This window comes from Aspergillus stella-maris, assembly GCF_047715825.1.
Source record: "Aspergillus stella-maris strain CBS 113639 unplaced genomic scaffold BDV14scaffold_12, whole genome shotgun sequence".
NCBI lineage: Eukaryota > Fungi > Ascomycota > Eurotiomycetes > Eurotiales > Aspergillaceae > Aspergillus > Aspergillus stella-maris.
This window is the reverse complement of record NW_027396806.1, coordinates 298,983-319,869: the sequence shown is the minus strand read 5'-3', so window position 1 is coordinate 319,869 and position 20,887 is coordinate 298,983. Positions and strand designations below refer to the sequence as shown.

At 51.2% G+C, this 20,887-nt stretch overlaps 7 protein-coding genes across 7 annotated transcripts; all 7 read left to right on the top strand.

The window, feature by feature from the left end:
- Positions 1-408: 408 nt before the first annotated feature.
- Positions 409-1,642, top strand: BDV14DRAFT_169067 (succinate dehydrogenase cytochrome b560 subunit). Its single transcript, XM_073767980.1, has 3 exons — positions 409-544; positions 604-694; positions 846-1,642. Exons 1-3 carry the CDS (start codon positions 505-507, stop codon positions 1,279-1,281), a joined length of 567 nt encoding a protein of 188 aa, XP_073630687.1. The 5' UTR covers positions 409-504; the 3' UTR covers positions 1,282-1,642.
- Positions 1,643-4,562: 2,920 nt separating this feature from the next.
- Positions 4,563-5,909, top strand: BDV14DRAFT_169062 (mitochondrial 54S ribosomal protein mL57). The gene is made up of 3 exons (XM_073767979.1): positions 4,563-5,097; positions 5,181-5,413; positions 5,470-5,909. Exons 1-3 carry the CDS (start codon positions 4,698-4,700, stop codon positions 5,623-5,625), a joined length of 789 nt encoding a protein of 262 aa, XP_073630686.1. The 5' UTR covers positions 4,563-4,697; the 3' UTR covers positions 5,626-5,909.
- Positions 5,910-6,502: 593 nt separating this feature from the next.
- BDV14DRAFT_169061 (AP-1 complex subunit mu) lies at positions 6,503-8,771 on the top strand. The gene is made up of 5 exons (XM_073767978.1): positions 6,503-6,797; positions 6,894-7,022; positions 7,244-7,473; positions 7,527-8,388; positions 8,458-8,771. The coding sequence occupies exons 1-5, from the start codon at positions 6,759-6,761 to the stop codon at positions 8,536-8,538; spliced, it is 1,341 nt and encodes a 446-aa protein (XP_073630685.1). The 5' UTR covers positions 6,503-6,758; the 3' UTR covers positions 8,539-8,771.
- A 437-nt stretch (positions 8,772-9,208) lies between these two features.
- On the top strand, positions 9,209-10,755 carry BDV14DRAFT_197731 (uncharacterized protein; the record flags this gene model as incomplete). Its single annotated transcript, XM_073772760.1, has 6 exons — positions 9,209-9,281; positions 9,355-9,398; positions 9,459-9,587; positions 9,656-9,764; positions 9,819-10,489; positions 10,546-10,755. The coding sequence occupies 6 exons, from the start codon at positions 9,209-9,211 to the stop codon at positions 10,753-10,755; spliced, it is 1,236 nt and encodes a 411-aa protein (XP_073630684.1).
- Positions 10,756-11,089: 334 nt separating this feature from the next.
- BDV14DRAFT_169058 (cation diffusion facilitator family transporter) lies at positions 11,090-13,314 on the top strand. Its single transcript, XM_073767977.1, has one exon. It carries the CDS (start codon positions 11,388-11,390, stop codon positions 12,984-12,986), a length of 1,599 nt encoding a protein of 532 aa, XP_073630683.1. The 5' UTR covers positions 11,090-11,387; the 3' UTR covers positions 12,987-13,314.
- Positions 13,315-13,943: 629 nt separating this feature from the next.
- Positions 13,944-15,934, top strand: BDV14DRAFT_207229 (xylulokinase). The gene is made up of 2 exons (XM_073775097.1): positions 13,944-14,552; positions 14,613-15,934. Exons 1-2 carry the CDS (start codon positions 14,034-14,036, stop codon positions 15,840-15,842), a joined length of 1,749 nt encoding a protein of 582 aa, XP_073630682.1. The 5' UTR covers positions 13,944-14,033; the 3' UTR covers positions 15,843-15,934.
- Positions 15,935-19,212: 3,278 nt separating this feature from the next.
- On the top strand, positions 19,213-20,654 carry BDV14DRAFT_188180 (major facilitator superfamily domain-containing protein; the record flags this gene model as incomplete). The annotated part of the gene is made up of 2 exons (XM_073771032.1): positions 19,213-19,307; positions 19,367-20,654. 2 exons carry the CDS (start codon positions 19,213-19,215, stop codon positions 20,652-20,654), a joined length of 1,383 nt encoding a protein of 460 aa, XP_073630681.1.
- Positions 20,655-20,887: the final 233 nt, after the last annotated feature.

Sequence of the window (20,887 nt, the reverse complement as noted above, 5' to 3'; positions counted from 1 at the left end):
TATGCTGGATCCTGAATTTACAACGATATGTAACCCTGATATGAAACCCTTTCCTTTCATGGCAAGAAAGAACTGGGCGATTAACGACGGGAGTTTCCTCTCAGGAACACATAGACCTCTGCGATCACGACAGAATGCCGGACCAGTGAGGCCTTGCCGGGCACGTCAAAATCATCCCGGATGGTAGACAACGTGGGCTGAGTCCCTTGGAGAAGAAAAGAAAAAGAATAGCGGGACGAACAGCGTAGAAGTCTGTAAATCTAAGTGTGATCACGTGAAAGGATGGAAGAACCTTCTTCCAGCTGGTAATACAGCAGCTCTGATTGGATCAATACTGCTACCAGCGGAGTCCCGTGACTGACACTAAGCCCGAGGTTGTCCGTCCCGTGATTCCGAACCATCGCGGAAGTCGGGAATTCAAGGCCACTTTCTCCTCGACGACGACGTTGGTCTTGTGCTTGGATTTCAGCTTATCGTCGCTGTTCCGGTTTCAACATAACAATCATGATTTCCAAAACTGTTGCTCAGCAATCGCTGCGGCGATGTACGTTCCTCTGGTCCAAGCTGCATGAATTCGGCGATTGACGCTCTAACTCCTTCCAGTTGCCGTCCAGCAGCCCTACGCTATGCGCTGGACTGCTATGAACGCTGCCTCCCCCGCCGCTGTTGCCATGGGCAGAAACATTCAAGCGAGGTGAGCAGGCCATTCGTGACTTTACAATTGGGATCTCGGAGGGGGCGCGCTGCGATCGATAGTCGATTTCTACGTCATGTGTATATCGATGGAAAGCCGACAAGCGGGATAGCAACAGATTGATGACCGGATGCTAACAAACGCGACTCAGATACAACGTTACCAGCACAAAGACCTCCGATCCCACTAAGATCCTCGCCGAGCAGCGTCTCCGCCGTCCCGTCGCCCCCCACATCACCATCTACCGACCCCAAATTACCTGGTACATGAGTGGTCTTCACCGTATCACCGGTCTCCTCCTGTCTGGCCCTCTCTACCTCTTCGCGACTGCCTACCTCGCTGCTCCCCTCTTCGGCTGGCACCTTGACTCCGCTACCCTGGCCGCTACCTTCGCCAGCCTCGGCGCGGTCTCCCAGTTCGGTATCAAGAGCTTCTTCGCCTTCCCATTCACCTACCACTGCATCAACGGTCTCCGCCACTTGACGTGGGATACCGGCCGTGCTATCACCAACAAGCTGGTTATCCAGACTGGGTGGACTGTCGTTGGCTTGAGCGTTGCCAGCGCTCTGCTCCTTGCTTTCCTGTAAATTCGTGTCATACCTATGAGTTCTTGGTCTTTTAAAATTTTTGTGTGCGATATATCTTATACAGGTCCGTAGAGGGCCGCTTCTGAATGTATTTCCTTGTGTCTTCTGAATTTTTACAAGCTCATTCGAATTGTAAGGTGTCTAGGCTCAGGTAGGGTAATAATCGTATGACCGGAACGAGGGATAAGCGAAGACTGTTGCAAGAGATTACGATGTATACCCTACATATTACTGGGAATGAACTGCTTAGGTGAGAGACCGAGTTCTGCCCGGGTCATATGTTGCGGGAAAACGAGCTAGTTGAACATAGAGTGCTAGATTACTAGTATGGCTGTTCCTTCTCTATCCTGAATCCATGTTTGCTCCTCCGCTTCAATGGAAAACTCAACCCATGCAGTCTATCGTTCGCTTCAAATCATCGCAATCCCTCCAACATATCGAGATGTACAGTCGGTTTCGCTCATATTGTTGATGTACAGGCGGCCGTTAATCGCTCGATTTGTCTATCAACACAACACTCGTTAGCTTGCGGTCCAACATCTATCAACAGAAATGCTGGTTTACCTATGATTATGTCTACCTGCAACAAAACGCCAAGAAACTTTAATGACACGGATCACATTCAAGCTGGGCTGGGAGGTGGGTTCGGAGGGAAAGGTCGTGGTGATGGAGGATCTTGGACCGAGGAGTCCCTCGTGGTCATTCCCCCTCCAGCGATGCGAAGTATTTTTCGGCCATTTCGCGAGCGGGCGTAGGTACTGGCGGTGCTCATGGTGTGAAAGGACGCTGAGCTTGATTCGGACGCCATAATGTGGAAGTGGGTGCGCGTCTCGGTGACTTTCGAAGGGTACTGATGCAGGGGTACTCAAAGGACGACGAATGTAAGTCTTTCTACCTAGCTTAGATATCGGAGCCTGGGAAGTGAGAGGAAAAGTCTTTTGACAATGATGGGAGAAAATTATGTCTTCGATCTAGGCTAACTCTCTATTTAAAATCATAGGTCTCGAGCCCAGACACGAACCCGAGAGAATGCTCCCTTGAACAACCTGTACACCGCTAGAACTACGGTGCCCGATCTACGGGAAGAGACTGTTTGGATATGACAGCTTCTCAGAAGATCCTCAAAGATGGCGTCAGATCCATAGCCATTGTCTCTGCTCCTGCAAGGGCCCGACGGAAGGCTAGGTGTATAGGATGTCAGACAAAGCCAGCTTCCGGCCGGGCCCAGCTTGGATGCAACAAGGTTATTCTTCACTCGATTTAGGTTGCAATCGTTTTGCCTCAAACGGTCTAACGCCATGACGCATGCACGATCGTACGTCTGGCTTGCGGATCCGTGGTTACTCATGTCCACAGACGCCTGCTCGATGTTCTATGCCACCGCGCGCCTAAAACATTTGCGGACTGCTGCATGAATATGTCCGAGGGCAGGTACATTAATGGTCAGCACCGACTATTCAGTCATCAATGGGCCAACCAGAAGTATTCAGTCTCAACGTTGCCCGTCGCTTGGCTCTCCACGCATCCACTTAGCTCGTTGGATTCCTTCTGAAACTAATTACAAGCCCTATTTTCTGACTCCAGGGGCCATAGCTTCCCGGAACCATCAGCCCGCCTAGTATTCTGCAGTCTGAAAGCCCTGACAGTGCAGTTGACAGCTCATACATGAACCATATCGACCTTTCCTAGCGCGAGGTGCACAGATCCCAGAATTTGAAGGTGAGCAGGTTAGCGTTAGACTCCTGGAGGGTCTCCTCCAGAGAAGACTCACAGGTGGCTGGGGGTCTAGACATCTCTTGCAGATAAAAGCCCCCTGTCGCCTTCTGATTTCGACTGCTTTTAGCGGAAGATTTTGCTTTTTCTCAAGGCCCAATACTACGAGGTATCGAGTCGGGATGTCCCCATTGGGCCTTCCAATGGCCCACTGAGAGAGATGAGTAGATCTACTGCAGCGTCAACGAGAGGAAAAAAGGAGCTTCTGCACAACACAGCTACTCCTTCAGCTAAAGTCGGTGTCTAACGCAGGGCAGCACGAACACGTGGATGGTTTCATGATCTTGTCGTACTCACTGGTAGAGGTCACACAGAGACATACCAGAGACAAGTTTCCAATGTCTTCACCATCAGTGAATGGGGTGTGGCCACGACTAATTTCTGTCAGAATTGGGCATCTTCTGGTTGACACCTGGAGCCTCTGCTGCCACGGAATGTTCGCCCTTTGCATGATGAATGATGAGTGAGCTGTCAGCAACTGCAACAGCTTGATGAATGACTAGCGATTGGCACTTTGAGCATGTTGTTCATCTCAGGAACACTAACGACCCCCTGCCTCGCCATTCTTTCCAATCTACCATCCCTGTAGCCAATGCAGGACGGTTGGGATCTTGCTTTCGCTTCAGCCAGGCTCCATAGCCCAACGCCCCAAACAATGATCTCCAGTCTTAGAGCACAAATCCAACCGCTAATTGGCATTTTAGGTCGCTAATAAAACGGATCCGACAGCCATACTTGTTGCTTCACCCCGTTTGACCCAATTGTCTGTGGGGAGCGCCTCATGAGTAACCAGCACACGGTAACAATTCCCCGTCGGCTGTGACTCTTGGGCTTCCACAGTGGCGGATTTCTAGAAGCGTGCATTCAGTCAATCATCGGGTCCGGATGTCACCTGGTATCAACCGCACGAAGCTGCAAGTATGCAGGCTGCTTCCCGCTGGCCTCGTTTACCTCAACGATGTCAACTGAATACTAGGCAGGTCCAAGCTCTGCCGGGGATCAAATGTAAAGTGTCTCCAGTGCTGCAACCAAAGATACGTTCTCAAAATTGGCGTGGGCGGACTTTTGGTGTGCATATCCCCGGTGGCGTTGGCTGCATTGTTTGCGTAGCATCATTGGGCTTCGAGCCTCCCTCATGGCGCCTGGCGCCTGTAGTGATACGCAGACAGGATTAGCAAGCCTAGACTTCCCATCTCCGGTCTATGCAGCAAGAATGGTATTGCGGTGTGGGATATGACGGAGCTCCTCCCATTCGTTCTCTTGGTGTAGAATGTGCAGAGTACGAAGTACCCTGGAGGTATTCCGGCAACGCAGAGCCAGTCTTGCCGCCGCCACAACCGTAGCACACATCAGCTAGCCATGCAACCCCGATACTATCTCTAACAGAATTTTTTTTAGAGGAGCATTTTATTTCAGCCCAGACGAGTTTTCGTCCCTGGGCGTAGCACAAGTACAGGGTACTTTGAATCCCGGCGTAAACTTGGTGGCAGCCGATGTAGACAGTACCTGCGCCGGCTAAACCCCAACGGGATTAGCGCCGAATCTCCGAATTCTTTCCAGACATCTGATCGATTTCCACGCCGGCCATTCTGAAAAAGACCCGACTGTCAATTGCGATCGTTCCCTTCACCACTCCCTCTCCAATGGCCTCACTATTCCCTGTACGCGCGGCCAGGGCCGTCTCCTACTCCGCCTGCCGCTCCCTCGTCGCCCCTACCGCTGCCCCAGCACAACTCGCCGTCCCTGTCCTTCGCCGTAACTTCTCAACGCCCGCGGAGGAGCCGCCAGTCGACTACACAGACAAGCCGCGATGGTCGTACACGCCTCCTCGCGCAAAGGCTCCATTTTCGATCAATAAACTCACGAGCAACGCGCCCGACTGGCCCGTTAACGACGACCCCAAGCTCCTAGACCAGTTTTACATTCGCTTCCTCGGCGAAGGCGGCGACAAGGTTCTCACCGATGAGGTGAAGTGGCTTGCTGTTACGCATAAGAGTTTTGATCAGGGGAGGAGAGGGTTCAATGATCGGTTGGCCTTTTTGGGTATGCTCGCCTTTGCCTTTCGGCAACGTTCTGGGAGAAATCACACGGATCTTTGGACATGAACTGACATGTCTTGCTATCAGGGAAACGAATCGTCCAACTTCAGGCCTCACTTGCTCTGGCACAGAGCCCACCTAGCACATCCGAACCCGCCGTGGCTGATCAATTCGGCCGCGAGCCATTCACCCACCCGGCCCTGGAAGGCCTCGACAACCTAAACAACAACACGAAGAAGTACATGACGGACAAGTCAAAGCTCGCTGAACTGGCGGTGCAATACGAACTCGTGAAGGTCATCAGATGGTGCCCGAAGAAGGTAATATTGTCCGCTGCAATATTCCTCAGATCTCATGCTAACTGTATCTTTAACAGCGCCACAACCTCCACGGCTCCGGAATCGACCTCATCCTCGCACACACCCTCTACGCACTCGTCGGCGCCGTCGCCTTAGAAAAGGGCGGAGTCGCCGCGAACAAGCTTGCGCGGTCAAGGATACTAGCACCTCTGGGATTCAATGTGTCGCCATAGAAAGGATATAGACGGGTAATGGGGAGGTGTTGAGTGTACGAGTCGTGTGAAAATAGCCGCAGGAGCATTTTCAAGGCGTTTTTCTTCCTTCTGTTCATCCTTGGATATCTGTTGGATTGATTTGAGGACAGCACTGGACAGGATGGGGAGGGAGTGATCTGATATATTCTACTTGTACTTTTATGTTACTACTACTGTTATTACTAGGAGCCAGCTTGTGTTATATGACGGCGATACCACTACACTACTACTTCAACTGCTGTACTTGAACTCATTCAATAAAGAGAATCATATTCAAATTCATATCCTAGGATCACAAAAAAAGAATGTCCGGCCCCTCTGACACCGCCCGAGCAACAGTACAAAATGCGCGGCCAGCTCTTAATGGGTCCCTCTCGTGAAAGATGCCTAGTCTTCGCACCACTGTATCGCAAGACAGCAATCGAAGCCAGCGTTGAACAGCAGAATGCTAGCTCGGACGCTGGAAATCGCAATGATGGATTTGTGCTATCTTGAACTGTCTATTGGGAGCGTTGGTACGAAGAAAGAAAAGAAAGAAATGCGAGGGCCGCGAAAATTTGGGTGGCTTTTATAGTGACGCGCGCTAGGGTGGATGCGGTTAGTGTGGATTTAGGACTTGGCAGAGTGCTTGCTGGGCTTGGGCTGGGTGGTTGATGGCACGTGATGGGGATCTTGTGGTGGTGAGTTGAGATGTATGGTGGTCTGGAGGGGTAGAAGTTTGAAAATGCTAGAATAAGTTTACTTCATCATTCTGTACTTCTTAGATATCTCTGATTAGAATTGTTGTAGGTTCTTTCATATATGTGGTCTTGTTAGGCCACGAGATTCACGTATACTCCGTAGATGCCCCAAGACGGGCTACTCCAGGACCCTACACTTTTAGCCTCAAAAAGTCCAGCTACGCAATCGCATTTCCACTCTCAAAGCCAACGCTCTTCTCTCCAACCGGCTCTTTCGTCCTTTCTTCACCGGTCGCCGCCCCGTCGAGCGTGCTCTCTGCTCCCTCGCCCTCCGCTAGTCGACAGCGGTAGTGGTTTCGCTGGCCTGAACTCCGTCTCAAGAGCTCCTGACCTCCGCCTACACCTCCCCGTCCACACACCCCGTCCTCCGCCATGGCGTCGGCCCTGTTCTTCCTCGATCTGAAGGGCAAGGTAAGTTTCCTGCTTTGTATCCAACTGCTGCAGACCTCTCAATTGCCCCCGCAGCATGTTATGATCGTGCCTCGTGCTGACCGACCTCGTTCCTAGACCCTTCTAGCCCGAAACTACCGCGGAGACATTCCCATGTCCGCTGTCGAAAACTTCCCCATCCTCCTCAGTGACGCCGAAGAAGAAAGTTCCGCTGTTCCACCTTGTTTCTCGCATGAAGGAATCAATGTACGTTTTGCTTGAGTTGCGGCGCACACTGCCTGTTGGCTCCTGACGTGTCGCGCTCCCCGCCGCGGCCTCCCCGCAACCCGCATTGTTGGTTTTTGAGTTTTGTGCATACCAGACTCAACACTTGGATCTGTGGATATCTCGCGGCGGTCACACTATGGGAGCATATACGACAGGAGCTGGACTTGATTTGTGTGGTTCTTTACTAATCGTTGCGTTAGTACCTTTACATCCGTCACAGCAACCTTTACATCCTCGCCTTGACCAAGAAAAACACCAATGCCACCGAAATCCTCCTCTTCCTCCACAAGATTGTGGAGGTTTTCACAGAATACTTCAAGGTGTTGGAGGAGGAGAGTATCCGGGATAACTTTGTCATTATCTACGAGCTGCTCGATGAGATGATGGACTTTGGATACCCACAGACTACCGAGAGCAAGATCCTACAAGAGTATGCTTCTCTCTCATTTACATTGAAGTACGTCTCTAATAATCACTCCGCAGATACATCACACAAGAATCACACAAGCTGGAAGTGCAAGCTCGTCCACCAATTGCCGTCACAAACGCCGTTTCCTGGCGAAGCGAAGGCATCCGGTACCGCAAGAACGAAGTCTTCCTCGATGTCGTCGAATCACTCAACCTACTCGTATCCGCCAATGGCAACGTTCTTCGATCAGAGATCCTCGGTGCTGTCAAGATGAAGTGTTACCTCAGTGGAATGCCCGAGCTCCGATTAGGCCTCAACGACAAGGTCATGTTCGAGACAACAGGGCGCGCAACACGCGGAAAGGCCGTCGAGATGGAGGATGTCAAATTCCACCAATGCGTCCGTCTATCAAGATTCGAAAACGACCGCACAATCAGCTTCATCCCGCCGGACGGAGAGTTCGAGCTGATGAGCTACCGCCTCAACACACAAGTCAAGCCCCTGATCTGGGTCGAATGCCTGGTCGAGTCGCACTCCGGTTCGCGAATGGAATACATGCTCAAGGCGAAGGCGCAGTTCAAGCGCCGCAGCACAGCCAACAACGTTGAGATCATCGTTCCAGTCCCCGACGATGCAGACTCCCCTCGCTTCCGCACAAACATCGGTACCGTCCACTACGCACCCGAACAGTCGGCTATCGTATGGAAGATCAAGCAATTCGGCGGTGGTAAGGAGTTCCTTATGCGTGCAGAGCTTGGGCTGCCGTCTGTCAAGGGCGATGACGAGCACGGTGGTGGTATGACGGGTGGCTTCGGCGGAAGTATGGGCGGGACCATGACCGGGAAAGCGAAGAGGCCGATCAACGTCAAGTTCGAGATTCCTTATTTCACGACTAGTGGTATTCAAGTGCGGTATTTGAAGATTACGGAGCCAAAGGTTGGTTTACACCCCCTACCTTATCTCTAATGTTTGTTGTTAGTGCAGCTGCTAATGCTTCGTTTGCAGTTACAATACCCGTCCCTCCCCTGGGTCCGCTACATCACGCAGTCCGGGGACATTGCTATGCGCATGCCTGATGTACAATGATTGCTAGCTTGTCTCTTTTCTTTGTCCCTTTTATTTCCCCCTTTCTATTTTCTTCTCTTTTCGTGTCCTGCATATTATACGCGTCCTATAGTACCTAGTTGAATCTCAATAGATGGATATTTCTTCGTTCAGATGGTTTTCAACTCAGCCCTTAAAGGCTGGTTTCTCTTCTTTGATAGGCAGAAGAGCATATAACATGGATACCTATGGAAGCTTTGACATTGCTAACCGAGACCAAGAGAACAAAGTCCTGAATCGAAAAAAATTGAGTTTTCCCTCGATACATTAGAAGAGCATGAATCAACCTAACCTGTACTACAAGGAAAAGCGATAGGGCAGGCCCGGCCCGTTACCTGCTGGATTTTGTTGATGTTCCCTCCTGTTTCTATATACCTCGAGTCATCCTTCAACCATTTTGTATGGAGTCATTGAAACGTGATCTATAACCGTTTATCCCTGACTGCTCCTGATCCTGATCCTCACGTACAGCTGTACCATTTGATGACCAGCAAATAAAAGGTGACGACAAGGTCAGCTCTTGCTGTGCCGCTGCTGTGCTGCAGTGTTCCCTCATTCCCAGGCTCGGTACCTACCTGCCCATAAATATGGACTACTTCCCGGTCTCCGTTCAGCGAAGGTTTCATCGGCAGTATCAGTTCAAAGCATCAACATGGCGACTAAAACTGGACTAGATCTTCTCCACGAGAGGTCTTTTGTGGATTGTGATACATTGGATGAAGAAGGTTCATACTCTGGCTAATTCCGTCAATTTACTCCCAGCAGAAGGAAGAATAAGGAATCACTGATTCATCCCAGTTGTCAAAGCCTTTGGGCCATTCCACGACTGCACTGCAAACCAGGTAAGTAAACTTCACATTGGCTTTTCTACTCTAGAAATTACCATTGATATACCTGGCCAGGCTCTCGTGGTTACAGAACTCTCGAAGCCTGGGAACCAGGAATTGATTCGAGAAGCGCTGATAATCGAAAACAAGCTCTTGCCTCGGTTTCCGACGGTGGATTGTTTTCAACTCGCTGTGGAGATTACGGTCTGTAACCCACCCACTCACTGCATTGTCAGATTCAACGGGATCCGATGTTGACGCTTAACGTATAGACGGTCAAGCTGGCTCTGAAGATCGTCCCTTATATCAAAGGCTACGTTCACGTCCAGGCAAACCCTGAGTATGCGTATGATACGGGCAAGACCACTGCGAATGGAATTAGTCAGTCATCACCCGTGCCAATCATGCAAGACTAAGGATGACTGAATATACTAGGAATCGTCCATATATTTCAGTATCTCGCACCATGGTTTGATCCTACAAGGATCTGTTTCCAGAAACCAAGTACATGGGAAGGACTAATGGCATGCAATACTCTCGAAATCGCAGGCGTCCGCACATCAGCCACAGCCCTGTTCACATTCGACCAGGCCATTCTTGCTACGGAAATGGGCTGCACATATGTCGCGCCATACGTCAACCAGCTCAATGTCCGGATTGAGCAGCAGGACGTCCCGGCCTACCGGGGGCCAGCGAGTTCATATGACCAGATAAAGGAGATTAATGACCTGCACAGAGTCGAACACTCGCAGAAACTATTATCCCAATGCGCAGATATCCAACGCAGCTTTGAAGATCCTCCTACCAGGACGAAAGTCATTGTGTCTAGCTTGACGTCGACCAAGGAGGTATTCGCTCTAGCTGGTGCGCACCACATCACTATCCCTCCAGAGCTATTGCAAAAGCTTTCGGTGCCGGGTTCTACGCCGGAGACAACGTCTTTGTTCGACGCCAAACCCACTATTGCAGATGAGATCATGCTTATTGCGAAGAGAAAACAAGTCAGATATCAACCGGTTAGAACTGTCTATGCAAAGGACGAGGCCAAGTATCGGGCGGCATTTGGCCAGGCAGATGGTGGTGCGGGTGTGATAAAGCTCACTCAGGTATGATCTGATTTCAGGGCAGAGAACATATTCTTCTACTTATATTCGACATCTAGGCAATTGGATTATTCCGGAAGATGCAGGGCGAGTTGATTCGCCTGGTTATACAGCAGCATCTCATGGTTCAGGAAGAGAATGTCAATAAACAGGAAAGGAGGATCATCTGCGGGCCTCGTCAAGACCTTCCACCTTCTGGAAGGGAAGAAGGTGATAACGATCAAAATCTGCAGGGGTCTCTCAATAAGGAAGTGGAATATAGTAGTTAGGGCGGTTGACTATCAGAGTGTTGCATTGAAGACCATGAAACAGTCGACAGGGCTAAGCTATTTCCGAGTCGGAATAAATACGTCATCAGTCTCAGCCCAGTGTGCGTGGTCAGGGGCCGCGTTGTCTGGAGTTGGCAATTGGGTTCTTCTTAGTGGTAGATTTGCAGAATACAGAGTATACAGAGTGAAACTGAAGAAAAGAACAAAATCATCAAGTATTCCAGAATACTAATAATAACTAGATCAGATAAGACTTCTATTGACGGGGCCGATCGGGAGTCCACCGGAACCGACAGTCAGTCAGCGCATGCCGGGACGACGTAGCCGGTGGTTACTTGCTTGTAGTTATACTATAGAACCAGTCAACTTCACTTGATTTCAATTCATTCTATCGTCACCCTCCACCAACCGCATTCCCCCTCCATCCCTCCTGCAACCTCCCGCAAGGTACCCCGACCCTCGACTGTGATGGGCCAAGCCAACACCACCACAGGCTATCACTGACGAATCCGAGTCCGTGATTAACCTGACAATCTGGCCTTACGGTCCCTGAGCAGCAGCTAGTGACTGCGACCGAGACTAGTGAAAGAGACTGTGGTGGTTGAGCCAACTGGCCGCTCTCGGGGGGAGCAATGCCGCTGACGCAGCCCCTGTGGTGCAGGGCCCATTCATCACCACTTGCTCTCCAGTTCCAGTTCCGCCGTTCCATCTTGAGCATTACACCCCGGCCGACTCGTCCTCCACTTGCGCGTTCAAAGACTTTTTCTCCCTTACAGACTCGCGTCCTGCGCACTTCTGCCCCGTGTTCGTTTCGCTCTCGTTCAAAAACTGCCTCCTCCCCTCCTTTATCTTCCTCCGATGTCCGCGTCCGCTCTCTTCCGCCTTTATCCCTATTGACCACCTCTCCTCCTTCTACTACAACTACATCTTTCCCAACAATAACTCTGCCGACTATGGCAACGCAAACTCGCGAACACGGTGGCCATGGTCATCACCATCACCACCACCACGGCGGCAACGCCTACCTAACATCCACAAACACCCACGACGCCGGCGTCCGCATAACCCGCCTCGGCCTCGTCGCGAACCTCGCAATGGCAATTGGAAAGTTCGTCGGCGGGTACGTCTTCCACTCGCAGGCCCTAATCGCAGACGCGTACCACGCGCTCACGGACCTCGTCTCCGACTTCCTCACACTCGGTACAGTGGCATGGAGTCTGAAGCCGCCGTCTGAGCGGTTCCCGAACGGATACGGCAAGATCGAGAGTATTGGGGCGCTGGGTGTTAGTGGGTTACTGCTTTGCGGCGGTGTGTTTATGGGCTTGAGTAGTGGGCAGGTTCTGCTCGATCAGTTCTTCCCGGAGGCGGCGCAGGCCGTGGCGCATTTGGATATTGGGCATGGGCATGGACATTCGCATTCTCATGGTGTTGATGTGCTTGGACCGAGTATTCATGCTGCTTGGTTGGCGGCGGGGAGTATTATTGTTAAGGAGTGGCTTTATCATGCTAGTGAGACCCCTTTCCCTCTTGCACTTCTACAAGTTGAGCCCCTTACTGACCTGGTAACCCATGCAGCAATGAAAGTGGCCGTCGAACGCAAATCCTCCGTCCTCGCCTCCAACGCAATCCACCACCGTGTCGACTCCCTCACCAGCATCGTCGCCCTCTTCACAATCGGCGGTACATACCTCTTCCAAGACGCCTCCTGGCTCGACCCTGTCGGCGGTCTGCTCATCTCGCTTATGGTCATCAAGGCCGGCTGGGGCAACACTCGCACCTCCCTCCTCGAACTCGCCGATACAACCGTCGACGACGAGATCAAGACTGCTGTTTCCAAGGCTGCGGCCAAGGCATTGGGTACCCTTTCAGAAGGAGAGAAGGTTAAAGTACGCGATGTGCAGGGAATGAAGTCGGGCCAAAATTATCTTATGGACGTGGAGCTTGCTGTCCCTGGTGCCTGGAGTGTGCAGCGCTCGAGGGAGGTTGAAGAGCGGGTTAGGAATACCATTGGGTCGAGTTTGAGGGGTGTCAAGCGTGTGAAGATTCGTTTCATTCCTCTCGAACAGCAGAACCTTGACTTTTCGGAGGAGTTCATTGCACCGGATGTGAGCAGCCAGGCGAACCCCGAGCCTGAGGACTCCGTCGAAGATGAAGCTCACCACGAGTATGAGCACAAGCATTCAAATGGAAACGGGCATGCAAAGGAAGACAGCACAAAGAAACGGCGTTGATTGCGATTGTAATTGGAAGATAAATGTTTTGGTTCCCGCTATTTGTTGTGGATGTGATTTTGGCTTGATACCCGGAGAGAATTACTAAGATGCAGAGGATGGAAAAAAAGAAGCCAGCCCTAACATGATAGATGTTGGACAATTGGTTGGACAAAGCCCTCGCTATCAACAATGGCGTGTCGAGGGCAAAGACTAGCACTACTGAGAACGGCGTTTGTGGGGTATGACGGACCCTCGGCACGAGGGTTCTGTTTGTTTGTATACAAAGCATTAGATTGGACGGGTATGTACATTGTGCAATCTACTTTGTATCTATTATTATTCTACTTTATATTATTTCATGTTCTAGAAGACTCTAAGCAGACTAGTATTCGGCAACCGAATAGCTGGGACACAGGGACAGGGACTCGGCCCGGCTTACTCGGTTGAATTCAGTTCAGGCTGGATAGACCCAGACCCAAGCTAGGTGATCTATTTCGGCTAAATTGCAGAGCTACCGTCATTCCCAACTCAACTCAACTTAGTTAAGTATCTGTAGAAAAAGAAAATAAAGAATTCTACAATTATTTCTAAATCAATAATCCCTATCTACCCTATCACCCCAATACATGCTGTATAGATTACGTAGGACTTACCTCAAAGGGCGCCCGGACAGCGGGCCCCGTGACATCAGAGGAACTGCGGGCACCCCGCGGAGCTCTGGCCTCTGAGCACATTTCTATGGGGAAGCCTAGAGTCGATCGCCTGCCATATTGGCTGCTCATTTACCTTCTGGACCACGAGATTGGCACGTTCTGGAAAAAAACTGTGCACTGTGCTCCGGTGCATCTTAAGAGCTTTCATCCCACTTGACGTTTCTTCTGACATCGTGAACTTTTACTACTTCTCCTTCTACTTCATTTCTCTACAATTATCTCGTTTGCTGCCATTTCTAGAGCATTGTTCAAGAGCTCTACCTTGACCTTCTTATTACCTACACCTCTTCCTTTCCTCACCGGAGCTTAGAGCTCCCTATCTACCCCTCCTCCACACCGCAACACAACCACCATGTCCAACCGCACCGCCGACTCCGGCTCCGGCCCCCTCTACATCGGCTTCGACCTAAGCACCCAACAACTAAAAGGACTCGTCGTAAACTCCGACCTCAAAGTCGTACACGTCTCCATCTTCGACTTCGACGCCCACTCCCACGGCTTCCCCATCAAAAAGGGCGTCATCACCAACGAAGCAGAGCACGAGGTCTATGCACCCGTGGCATTATGGCTGCAGGCACTAGACAGTGTTCTGGATGGGCTGAAGAAGCAGGGCATGGACTTTAGTAGGGTTGCGGGCGTTAGTGGGGCGGGCCAGCAGCATGGGAGTGTTTATTGGGGGGATGATGCGGAGGGGTTGTTGGGGGGTTTGGATAGCAAGAAGAGTTTGGAGGAGCAGCTTGCTGGTGCGTTTTCGCATCCGTTTAGTCCGAATTGGCAGGATAGTTCGACGCAGGGGGAGTGTGATGAGTTTGATGGGTACCTGGGGAGTCAGGAGAAGTTGGCGGATGTTACGGGCAGTAAGGCGCATCATGTAAGTCTTTCACTGCTGGTTCTTATTACAGAGGAATGGGGCTAACCGAGACATGCGCAGCGGTTTACCGGCCCTCAGATTCTCCGCTTCCAGCGCAAGTACCCGGATGTATACAAGAAGACTTCTCGCATCTCGCTGGTCTCCTCGTTCCTGGCTTCGCTTTTCCTCGGCCACATTGCGCCCTTTGATATCTCTGATGTCTGCGGCATGAACCTTTGGAACATTCACAAGGGTGCCTATGATGAGGACCTGTTGAAGCTCTGCGCTGGCCCTCACGGCGTCGAAGACCTCAAGCGCAAGCTCGGCGAAGTTCCTGAAGACGGCGGCATCGATCTGGGCAAGGTACACCCATACTTTGTCGAGCGCTACGGCTTCAGCAAGACTTGCACTATCATCCCCTCCACAGGCGATAACCCCGCTACAATCCTGGCCCTTCCTCTGCGTCCTTCCGACGCAATGGTCTCCCTAGGAACCTCAACGACCTTCCTAATGTCGACCCCAAGCTACAAAGCCGACCCAGCAACCCATTTCTTCAACCATCCCACAACACCAGGCCTCTACATGTTCATGCTCTGCTACAAGAACGGCGGGTTAGCGCGCGAACGCATCCGCGACGCAATCAACGACTCTGTCGGCGACAAATCCCCCTCCAACCCCTGGAAACACTTCGACGAAGTCGCACACAACACACCCATCCTAGGCCAGAAGAACCCCGAGACCGACCCCATAAAAATGGGCCTCTTCTTCCCGCGCCCCGAAATCGTCCCGAACCTCCGCGCCGGCCAATGGCGTTTCAACTACGACGCCAACACCAAGAAGTTAACAGAGACACCGCAAGGTGAAGGCTGGAAAGACCCAGATGACAACGCCCGCGCAATCATCGAGTCCCAACTACTCTCTCTCCGTCTTCGCTCACGGGGCCTAACGACCTCCCCTGGCTCCGGCATCCCGGCGCAACCAAGAAGAGTCTACCTCGTAGGCGGCGGGTCCAAGAACAAAGTCATCGCCAAAATCGCCGGCGAGATCCTCGGTGGGTCCGAGGGCGTGTATAAGCTTGAGATCGGTGATAATGCGTGCGCGCTGGGGGCAGCGTACAAGGCTGTTTGGGCGATTGAGAGGAAAAAGGACCAGACGTTTGAGGATTTGATTGGGCAGCGCTGGAGGGAGGAGGAATTTGTAGAGAAGATTGCGGATGGGTATCTGCCCAGTGAATTCGAACGGTATGGGGCTGCTGTTGAGGGGTTTGAGAAGATGGAAAGTACGGTTTTGGAGCAGGAGGGGAAGAAATAAAAGGATAGTGTTTGGAAGTGATGAATATGGTAAGAATAGCGTTTACATATAGGTACGGTAGGATTTTCGGATAGACTTCAATTCAGCTTCAGCTTTTTCTTATTCTGTTTCCCGTTGGTAAAGGGCAGCTCGATGTAGACGTATCCCGAAAGTAAGTGAGTGTGAGTACTGATCTCAAATAACCTACCTACTGCCTATCAATATGCCTTCCGTTATTTTATCATACCTACTAAGCCGCCAACCCAGTATAATCAATACACTGTGCCCATCTCGAACCAAGTGGAGGTAGTATGTATGTACGTACCTAGGTACGGCTACATCCAGCCTGGAGTCCGCTCCTTCCCCATCTATACCGGCATGGGTGTACCGAGTTCTAGAAGATTAAATGGCTCTACCGGGCTTTGGTTCTTCCAGTCCCAGTCCATTGCGCATTTCACTTCTTAGCCTGGATTTTCTTTGAGTACACCACGTACTTACCTAGAGTCCCAGTCCGCAGCCACGATTACGCATTCTAGCTGGAGAAGGAATGGAAGGTTCGGCTGGAATGGATGGATGGATGCTGCTGATCATGAGATGTGAGCACCTAGGTAGTATAATATGTATTATGGTTGAATCGATTCCATGCGTGGACGAGTACGTAGTCCACTGGTTTGTGGTTAGGGTGGGCTGGAGGATGGAGGGCAGGAAGCCGCGGGTATTGGGTATTCATGCCCCGTTGCTGGAAGTTACTGGAAGTTAGTTAGGTGCATCTACGGGCGTACCTACCTGCCGCCCTTAGATAGAAGCCCAAGGTAGGTAGGTCGGTAGGTCGGGCTTCCATATCCGTTTCTTAACCCTACCCCGTCGCGATTTTATCTGTGCATCCATCATTGAGGAGGTAGTGAGCGATGTGTTTCTGGTGTTGAAGCACTGGGCTTGCTAAGTGCATGCCTGCATCGTTTACCCCAATGCCCATCATACCCTTCCTCGCCGAAAAGCAAAGCAAAGAATTTTTCTGCCTGGTGGCAGAGATATCGACGATCGAAGCCATACCCTGCCCATTTACAGCACACAGCCTATTTCGGTAACTGATACGAGTCACTCAAGCTACCCTGTATCTTCCAAGAAGGTAGGCAGCACCATTCCGCAGGGTCATGCACGGCCTGATTGGGAGCTGGGGTATAGACCCTGCCGAGCCCAAGCTTAGCGTCCCATTTACTCCACATTTGCGCCAGTAATATCTGGAGATGGAGTTGAAGACCTATATTTAGCGAGAAACTGCCGATACTCGTGGTACAAGGTTGCGAAGTAAGTTCTGAGGTGAGGTATCTGCAGGGTTTGTCGTTGTGGCAGTGTACCTACCTTCGTACCGTGCCCCGGCCAGGCAGAAGTATAACCGCTGCCAACCTACCAATTAGGGCTTCCTCTGGTACTCGCTTTATGCTTTTCTATTTTTGTTTCATGGCCTTTGGGCAAATCTTGGAGTTGGCATACCTCATTGTGCTCCATCTTGAATCTTGAGTCGAGGCGCATGAGGGACTGGACCCTTGTCCGGGTGTCCACGAGACGAGACGCGAAGAAAGACATACTGTCTTGGTACGACTTCTGCCACGAACGGTGGCTGGAATGTACCTGTAGTAAGCCTGTACGTGGACACGAGGGAGGCTGAAGGGACCGGACCTGTCTTTCATTAAGCTTGACGCCGAGACGACGGCGATGCCCGCCTGCATTACCTTGAAGAGGTATCGGAGGCGTTATTTGTATGTCGTCGGAAAAAAGACCGGCGTCCAAATCATGATTGGCCGGTGTAGCCATCTTGGTCTTCTTGTTACGAATCGTCGTGCGCTTGCTATGACATGGCACGTCAATCAATGTCCCCATTGAGGCGGAGCCTGTCTTTCAGGACATCAGATCAGCGATCCACTGCGCAATTGGGGGTTCAATATGCCTGCATCATAAACATAGTCGAAAATGACAGTCTATAAATTCAACGCTGATTCCCGGTGAGAAGAACACTCGCTTACCTCCTTTATAAACAACATCAACGAGATATCAAAAACAATTGCTCGCTTGCTGCTCATACTGAGTCTTTCATTTCTAGTCTGAACTATGCGTTTCACCTCCTCTTTTCTGGCCCTTGCCGGCCTGGGCCTCGTTAGTATCGCGGCCCCGGTCAGTGCCCGTGCCGCAAAGCCTTCCGCTGTAGGAACTGTCCTCGGACCACGCGATTGTGTCGGCGGGGGTGTCTTTTGCGCGAGGGCCGCTGCGCCGGACGATGATGACGATTGGGATGATGATAATGATGTTGATAATGACCATGATCATGATGGGGACGACGACTGGGATACTGATGATGATAATGATGATGATCACGACCATACACCTGGAACGGTCGTCGCTACTTCCACCACATCAACCCTGTCTTCTGTCTCGACTACCGCTGCTCCGGGTCCAACCTCCAGTCTCGATGATGGCGATGACGAGCTCACTGATGACCAGGATGATGACCAGGATGATGACCAGGATGATGACCACGACGATGACCACGACGACGATGGCATAACAGATGACCTGGATGATGATGATGATGACGACGACGGAATTACCGATGATATCGATGATGACCATGATCATGACCACGACGACGATTGGGATGACGATTGGAACGACCATGATGACCATCACCCTGTTCCCGGCTCTTCTAGCAACCAGACCACTAGTGCTGGAACCTCGACATGGGCATCAAGCACAACACTAGTCTCTACCTCTACTCCAAGCTCAACCCTTGCAGGTCAGACTGCTACCCCTGCCGCGGCCACCGGGGACGCCCTGAACAGCGATAGTCCACCTGAAGGTGCAGCGGGCATTGTCAATGCCATGGATAGTGCCATGGCTATGTCGGCAGTGGGCTTGGCCGCTGGTGTGCTCTTGCTGCAGTAGGTTGTGATATTTGGGATGAGGGCTATGATTTTATGACGACAGTTTGATTTCATACTGAGGGGGTATGTTGAGATAGTTTCGCTCTGCTTCTTTGTTTGATGTTCTGCTGTTAGTAGTCAGTTAGCTCAGGTACCTATACCTGGTTTTGTCATTCCTTGAATTTCAGATTATCTCGGAAGGAAGAACATATTCAAGTAGATGTATCAGTAGCAGGTAGGGTAAAAACAACCACAGCAATCCATTTGAAGTCTGCGTGCGAGACATAGACAACCGTCGTGAGAAGTGAGTAAATGAAGCCATCTTCCCTCAGTAAACCGTGATCTCGTGACTCCGCGTCTCAAGCGGGAGCCGACTGCCGACTCGTAATTCTTTATCCGTTACCCCATCTTTTAGTTCTTCACTTTCTTCACCATGTCCTTACAAGAATGGACAGACTCCATCAGTATTCAGTATGGGGTCTGACGTTGAGTTGGCAAACAGAAACCGCAGCTCCTCTTCCCCAGATGGGCCCCTGCGCACTGAAGAGGAGTCCAGCCATCCAACCTGGTAAGAGCTTTAGTGTCTTTAGTTCTTCTTCCTTAGCATGACACTGATATATCAATTAGGAAGTATGCCTTGATCGCGACGTCTGGCTTTCTAGTAATGTTTACAACATGCGCCTTCATTTTCTCCTACGGTGTTTATCAGTCTCTATATGAGGAGCTGGCCAGAGACGAGGGAACTCCATTTACTGGGAGCTCGACCGCCCTCATAAACCTGGTTGGCATTCTAGCCATCGCGCTCATGTCCATGGGTGGCCCCTTTGCCATGCACTGGTCCAAAATGTACTCACCACAAGCGGTCATAATCGCTGGTGGCTGGGTCTTTGGCATCGCATACATTCTCTCAAGCTTCGGGAGGGCGCTATGGCATTTTGCCCTGACGCAAGGGCTTCTTCTCGGGATCGGCACATGCCTAGCATACGTGCCGACCATGAGTGTAGCCCCAACCTGGTTCGACAAGCGTCGCGGTCTTGCAATGGGGGTGATCATCTCAGGCTCTGCAGTTGGAGGCATGATCTGGCCTCCTGCACTCCGTGCTATGATCACTCACCTTGGGTTCCGAAATGCTTTACGCATTTCTGGCTGCATATCGTTGACTATCGTCTCTGTCGCTGGGTATGCCCTGCGCTGGGAGCCAAAGTTCAATGAGCAAGTCCGACTTCAAACCCAGGGCATCCGGCGGCGAATTGGCTGGATCAATGCGCCAATGGTCAACTGGCGAGTTGCGCGCTCGAATCGATTTGTTGCTCAAGGCTTAGGTTGCTTCCTGCAATCAGCCGGCTACTCCACGCCGCTGTTCTTCTATGCTGCGTACGCAAGCACACTTGGCTATAGTCAGACTACAGCAGCCAACTTTATCACCCTCAATAATGCATCAAACTTTGTTTCGCGCATTGTCATCGGCTACGTCGCTGACCGATGGGGACGAATCAATGCACTTCTGGCTACAACGTTCTTCAGCGCTATTGCCGTCTTCGCCTTCTGGCTTCCGTCAATGTTCCACGAGGCGGACGTATCCAAGTCTAGTGCAGATGGTTTGTTCATCGTATTCACTATTTTGTATGGCGCTTTCGCTAGCGCCTACATCTCGCTCTTCCCGGCGTCCCTGATTGAGCTCTTTGGTGTACAGAACTTTACCAGCGTCAACGGTGCTTTGTACCTCATAAGAGGGATGGGTGCACTTATCGGAACTCCACTAACAGGTCTGTTGATCACCAATTCAGCGCTTACATCATCGTTCGTCTACGAGCGGGCGGGGATAGTGGTGGGGGTGTTGTTGATGGCGGCGACAGTGGCCTGCTTCTGGGTGCGGATTGAGGCAACGATAGAATCATGGAAATGGAGAGTATAAACTCGACTTATAGGCATTGATTCGATCTCTGCCATGCGAGTCATGCTGCTCTCTTTGTGTAGATCTTTGTTTATATAGTAAAGTTGTGCCTGAAGTTCCAGGCCACATTTCCTTTTTGGGCCGGACCCAAAAAGCAACACACAAAATCACGAAAATTCGAGAAAAATAGTGTCGCATGCTCAACAGCAAGGGATATAGAATAAACATAGCCTTTAATATTCTAGTCATAGTGA

Excerpts from the sequence above, each read along its gene's own strand:
- BDV14DRAFT_169067 (XM_073767980.1), top strand. The coding sequence starts at position 505 with ATGATTTCCAAAACTGTTGCTCAGCAATCGCTGCGGCGAT. Across the intron at positions 545-603 it reads TCAGCAATCGCTGCGGCGAT|TTGCCGTCCAGCAGCCCTAC; the intron begins GTACGTTCCTCT and ends AACTCCTTCCAG. Across the intron at positions 695-845 it reads GGCAGAAACATTCAAGCGAG|ATACAACGTTACCAGCACAA; the intron begins GTGAGCAGGCCA and ends AACGCGACTCAG.
- BDV14DRAFT_169062 (XM_073767979.1), top strand. The coding sequence starts at position 4,698 with ATGGCCTCACTATTCCCTGTACGCGCGGCCAGGGCCGTCTCCTACTCC. Across the intron at positions 5,098-5,180 it reads TGATCGGTTGGCCTTTTTGG|GGAAACGAATCGTCCAACTT; the intron begins GTATGCTCGCCT and ends TCTTGCTATCAG. Across the intron at positions 5,414-5,469 it reads TCAGATGGTGCCCGAAGAAG|CGCCACAACCTCCACGGCTC; the intron begins GTAATATTGTCC and ends TATCTTTAACAG.
- BDV14DRAFT_169061 (XM_073767978.1), top strand. The coding sequence starts at position 6,759 with ATGGCGTCGGCCCTGTTCTTCCTCGATCTGAAGGGCAAG. Across the intron at positions 6,798-6,893 it reads TCCTCGATCTGAAGGGCAAG|ACCCTTCTAGCCCGAAACTA; the intron begins GTAAGTTTCCTG and ends CCTCGTTCCTAG. Across the intron at positions 7,023-7,243 it reads TCTCGCATGAAGGAATCAAT|TACCTTTACATCCGTCACAG; the intron begins GTACGTTTTGCT and ends TCGTTGCGTTAG.
- BDV14DRAFT_169058 (XM_073767977.1), top strand. The coding sequence starts at position 11,388 with ATGCCGCTGACGCAGCCCCTGTGGTGCAGGGCCCATTCATCACCACTT.
- BDV14DRAFT_207229 (XM_073775097.1), top strand. The coding sequence starts at position 14,034 with ATGTCCAACCGCACCGCCGACTCCGGCTCCGGCCCCCTCTACATCGGC. Across the intron at positions 14,553-14,612 it reads CGGGCAGTAAGGCGCATCAT|CGGTTTACCGGCCCTCAGAT; the intron begins GTAAGTCTTTCA and ends AGACATGCGCAG.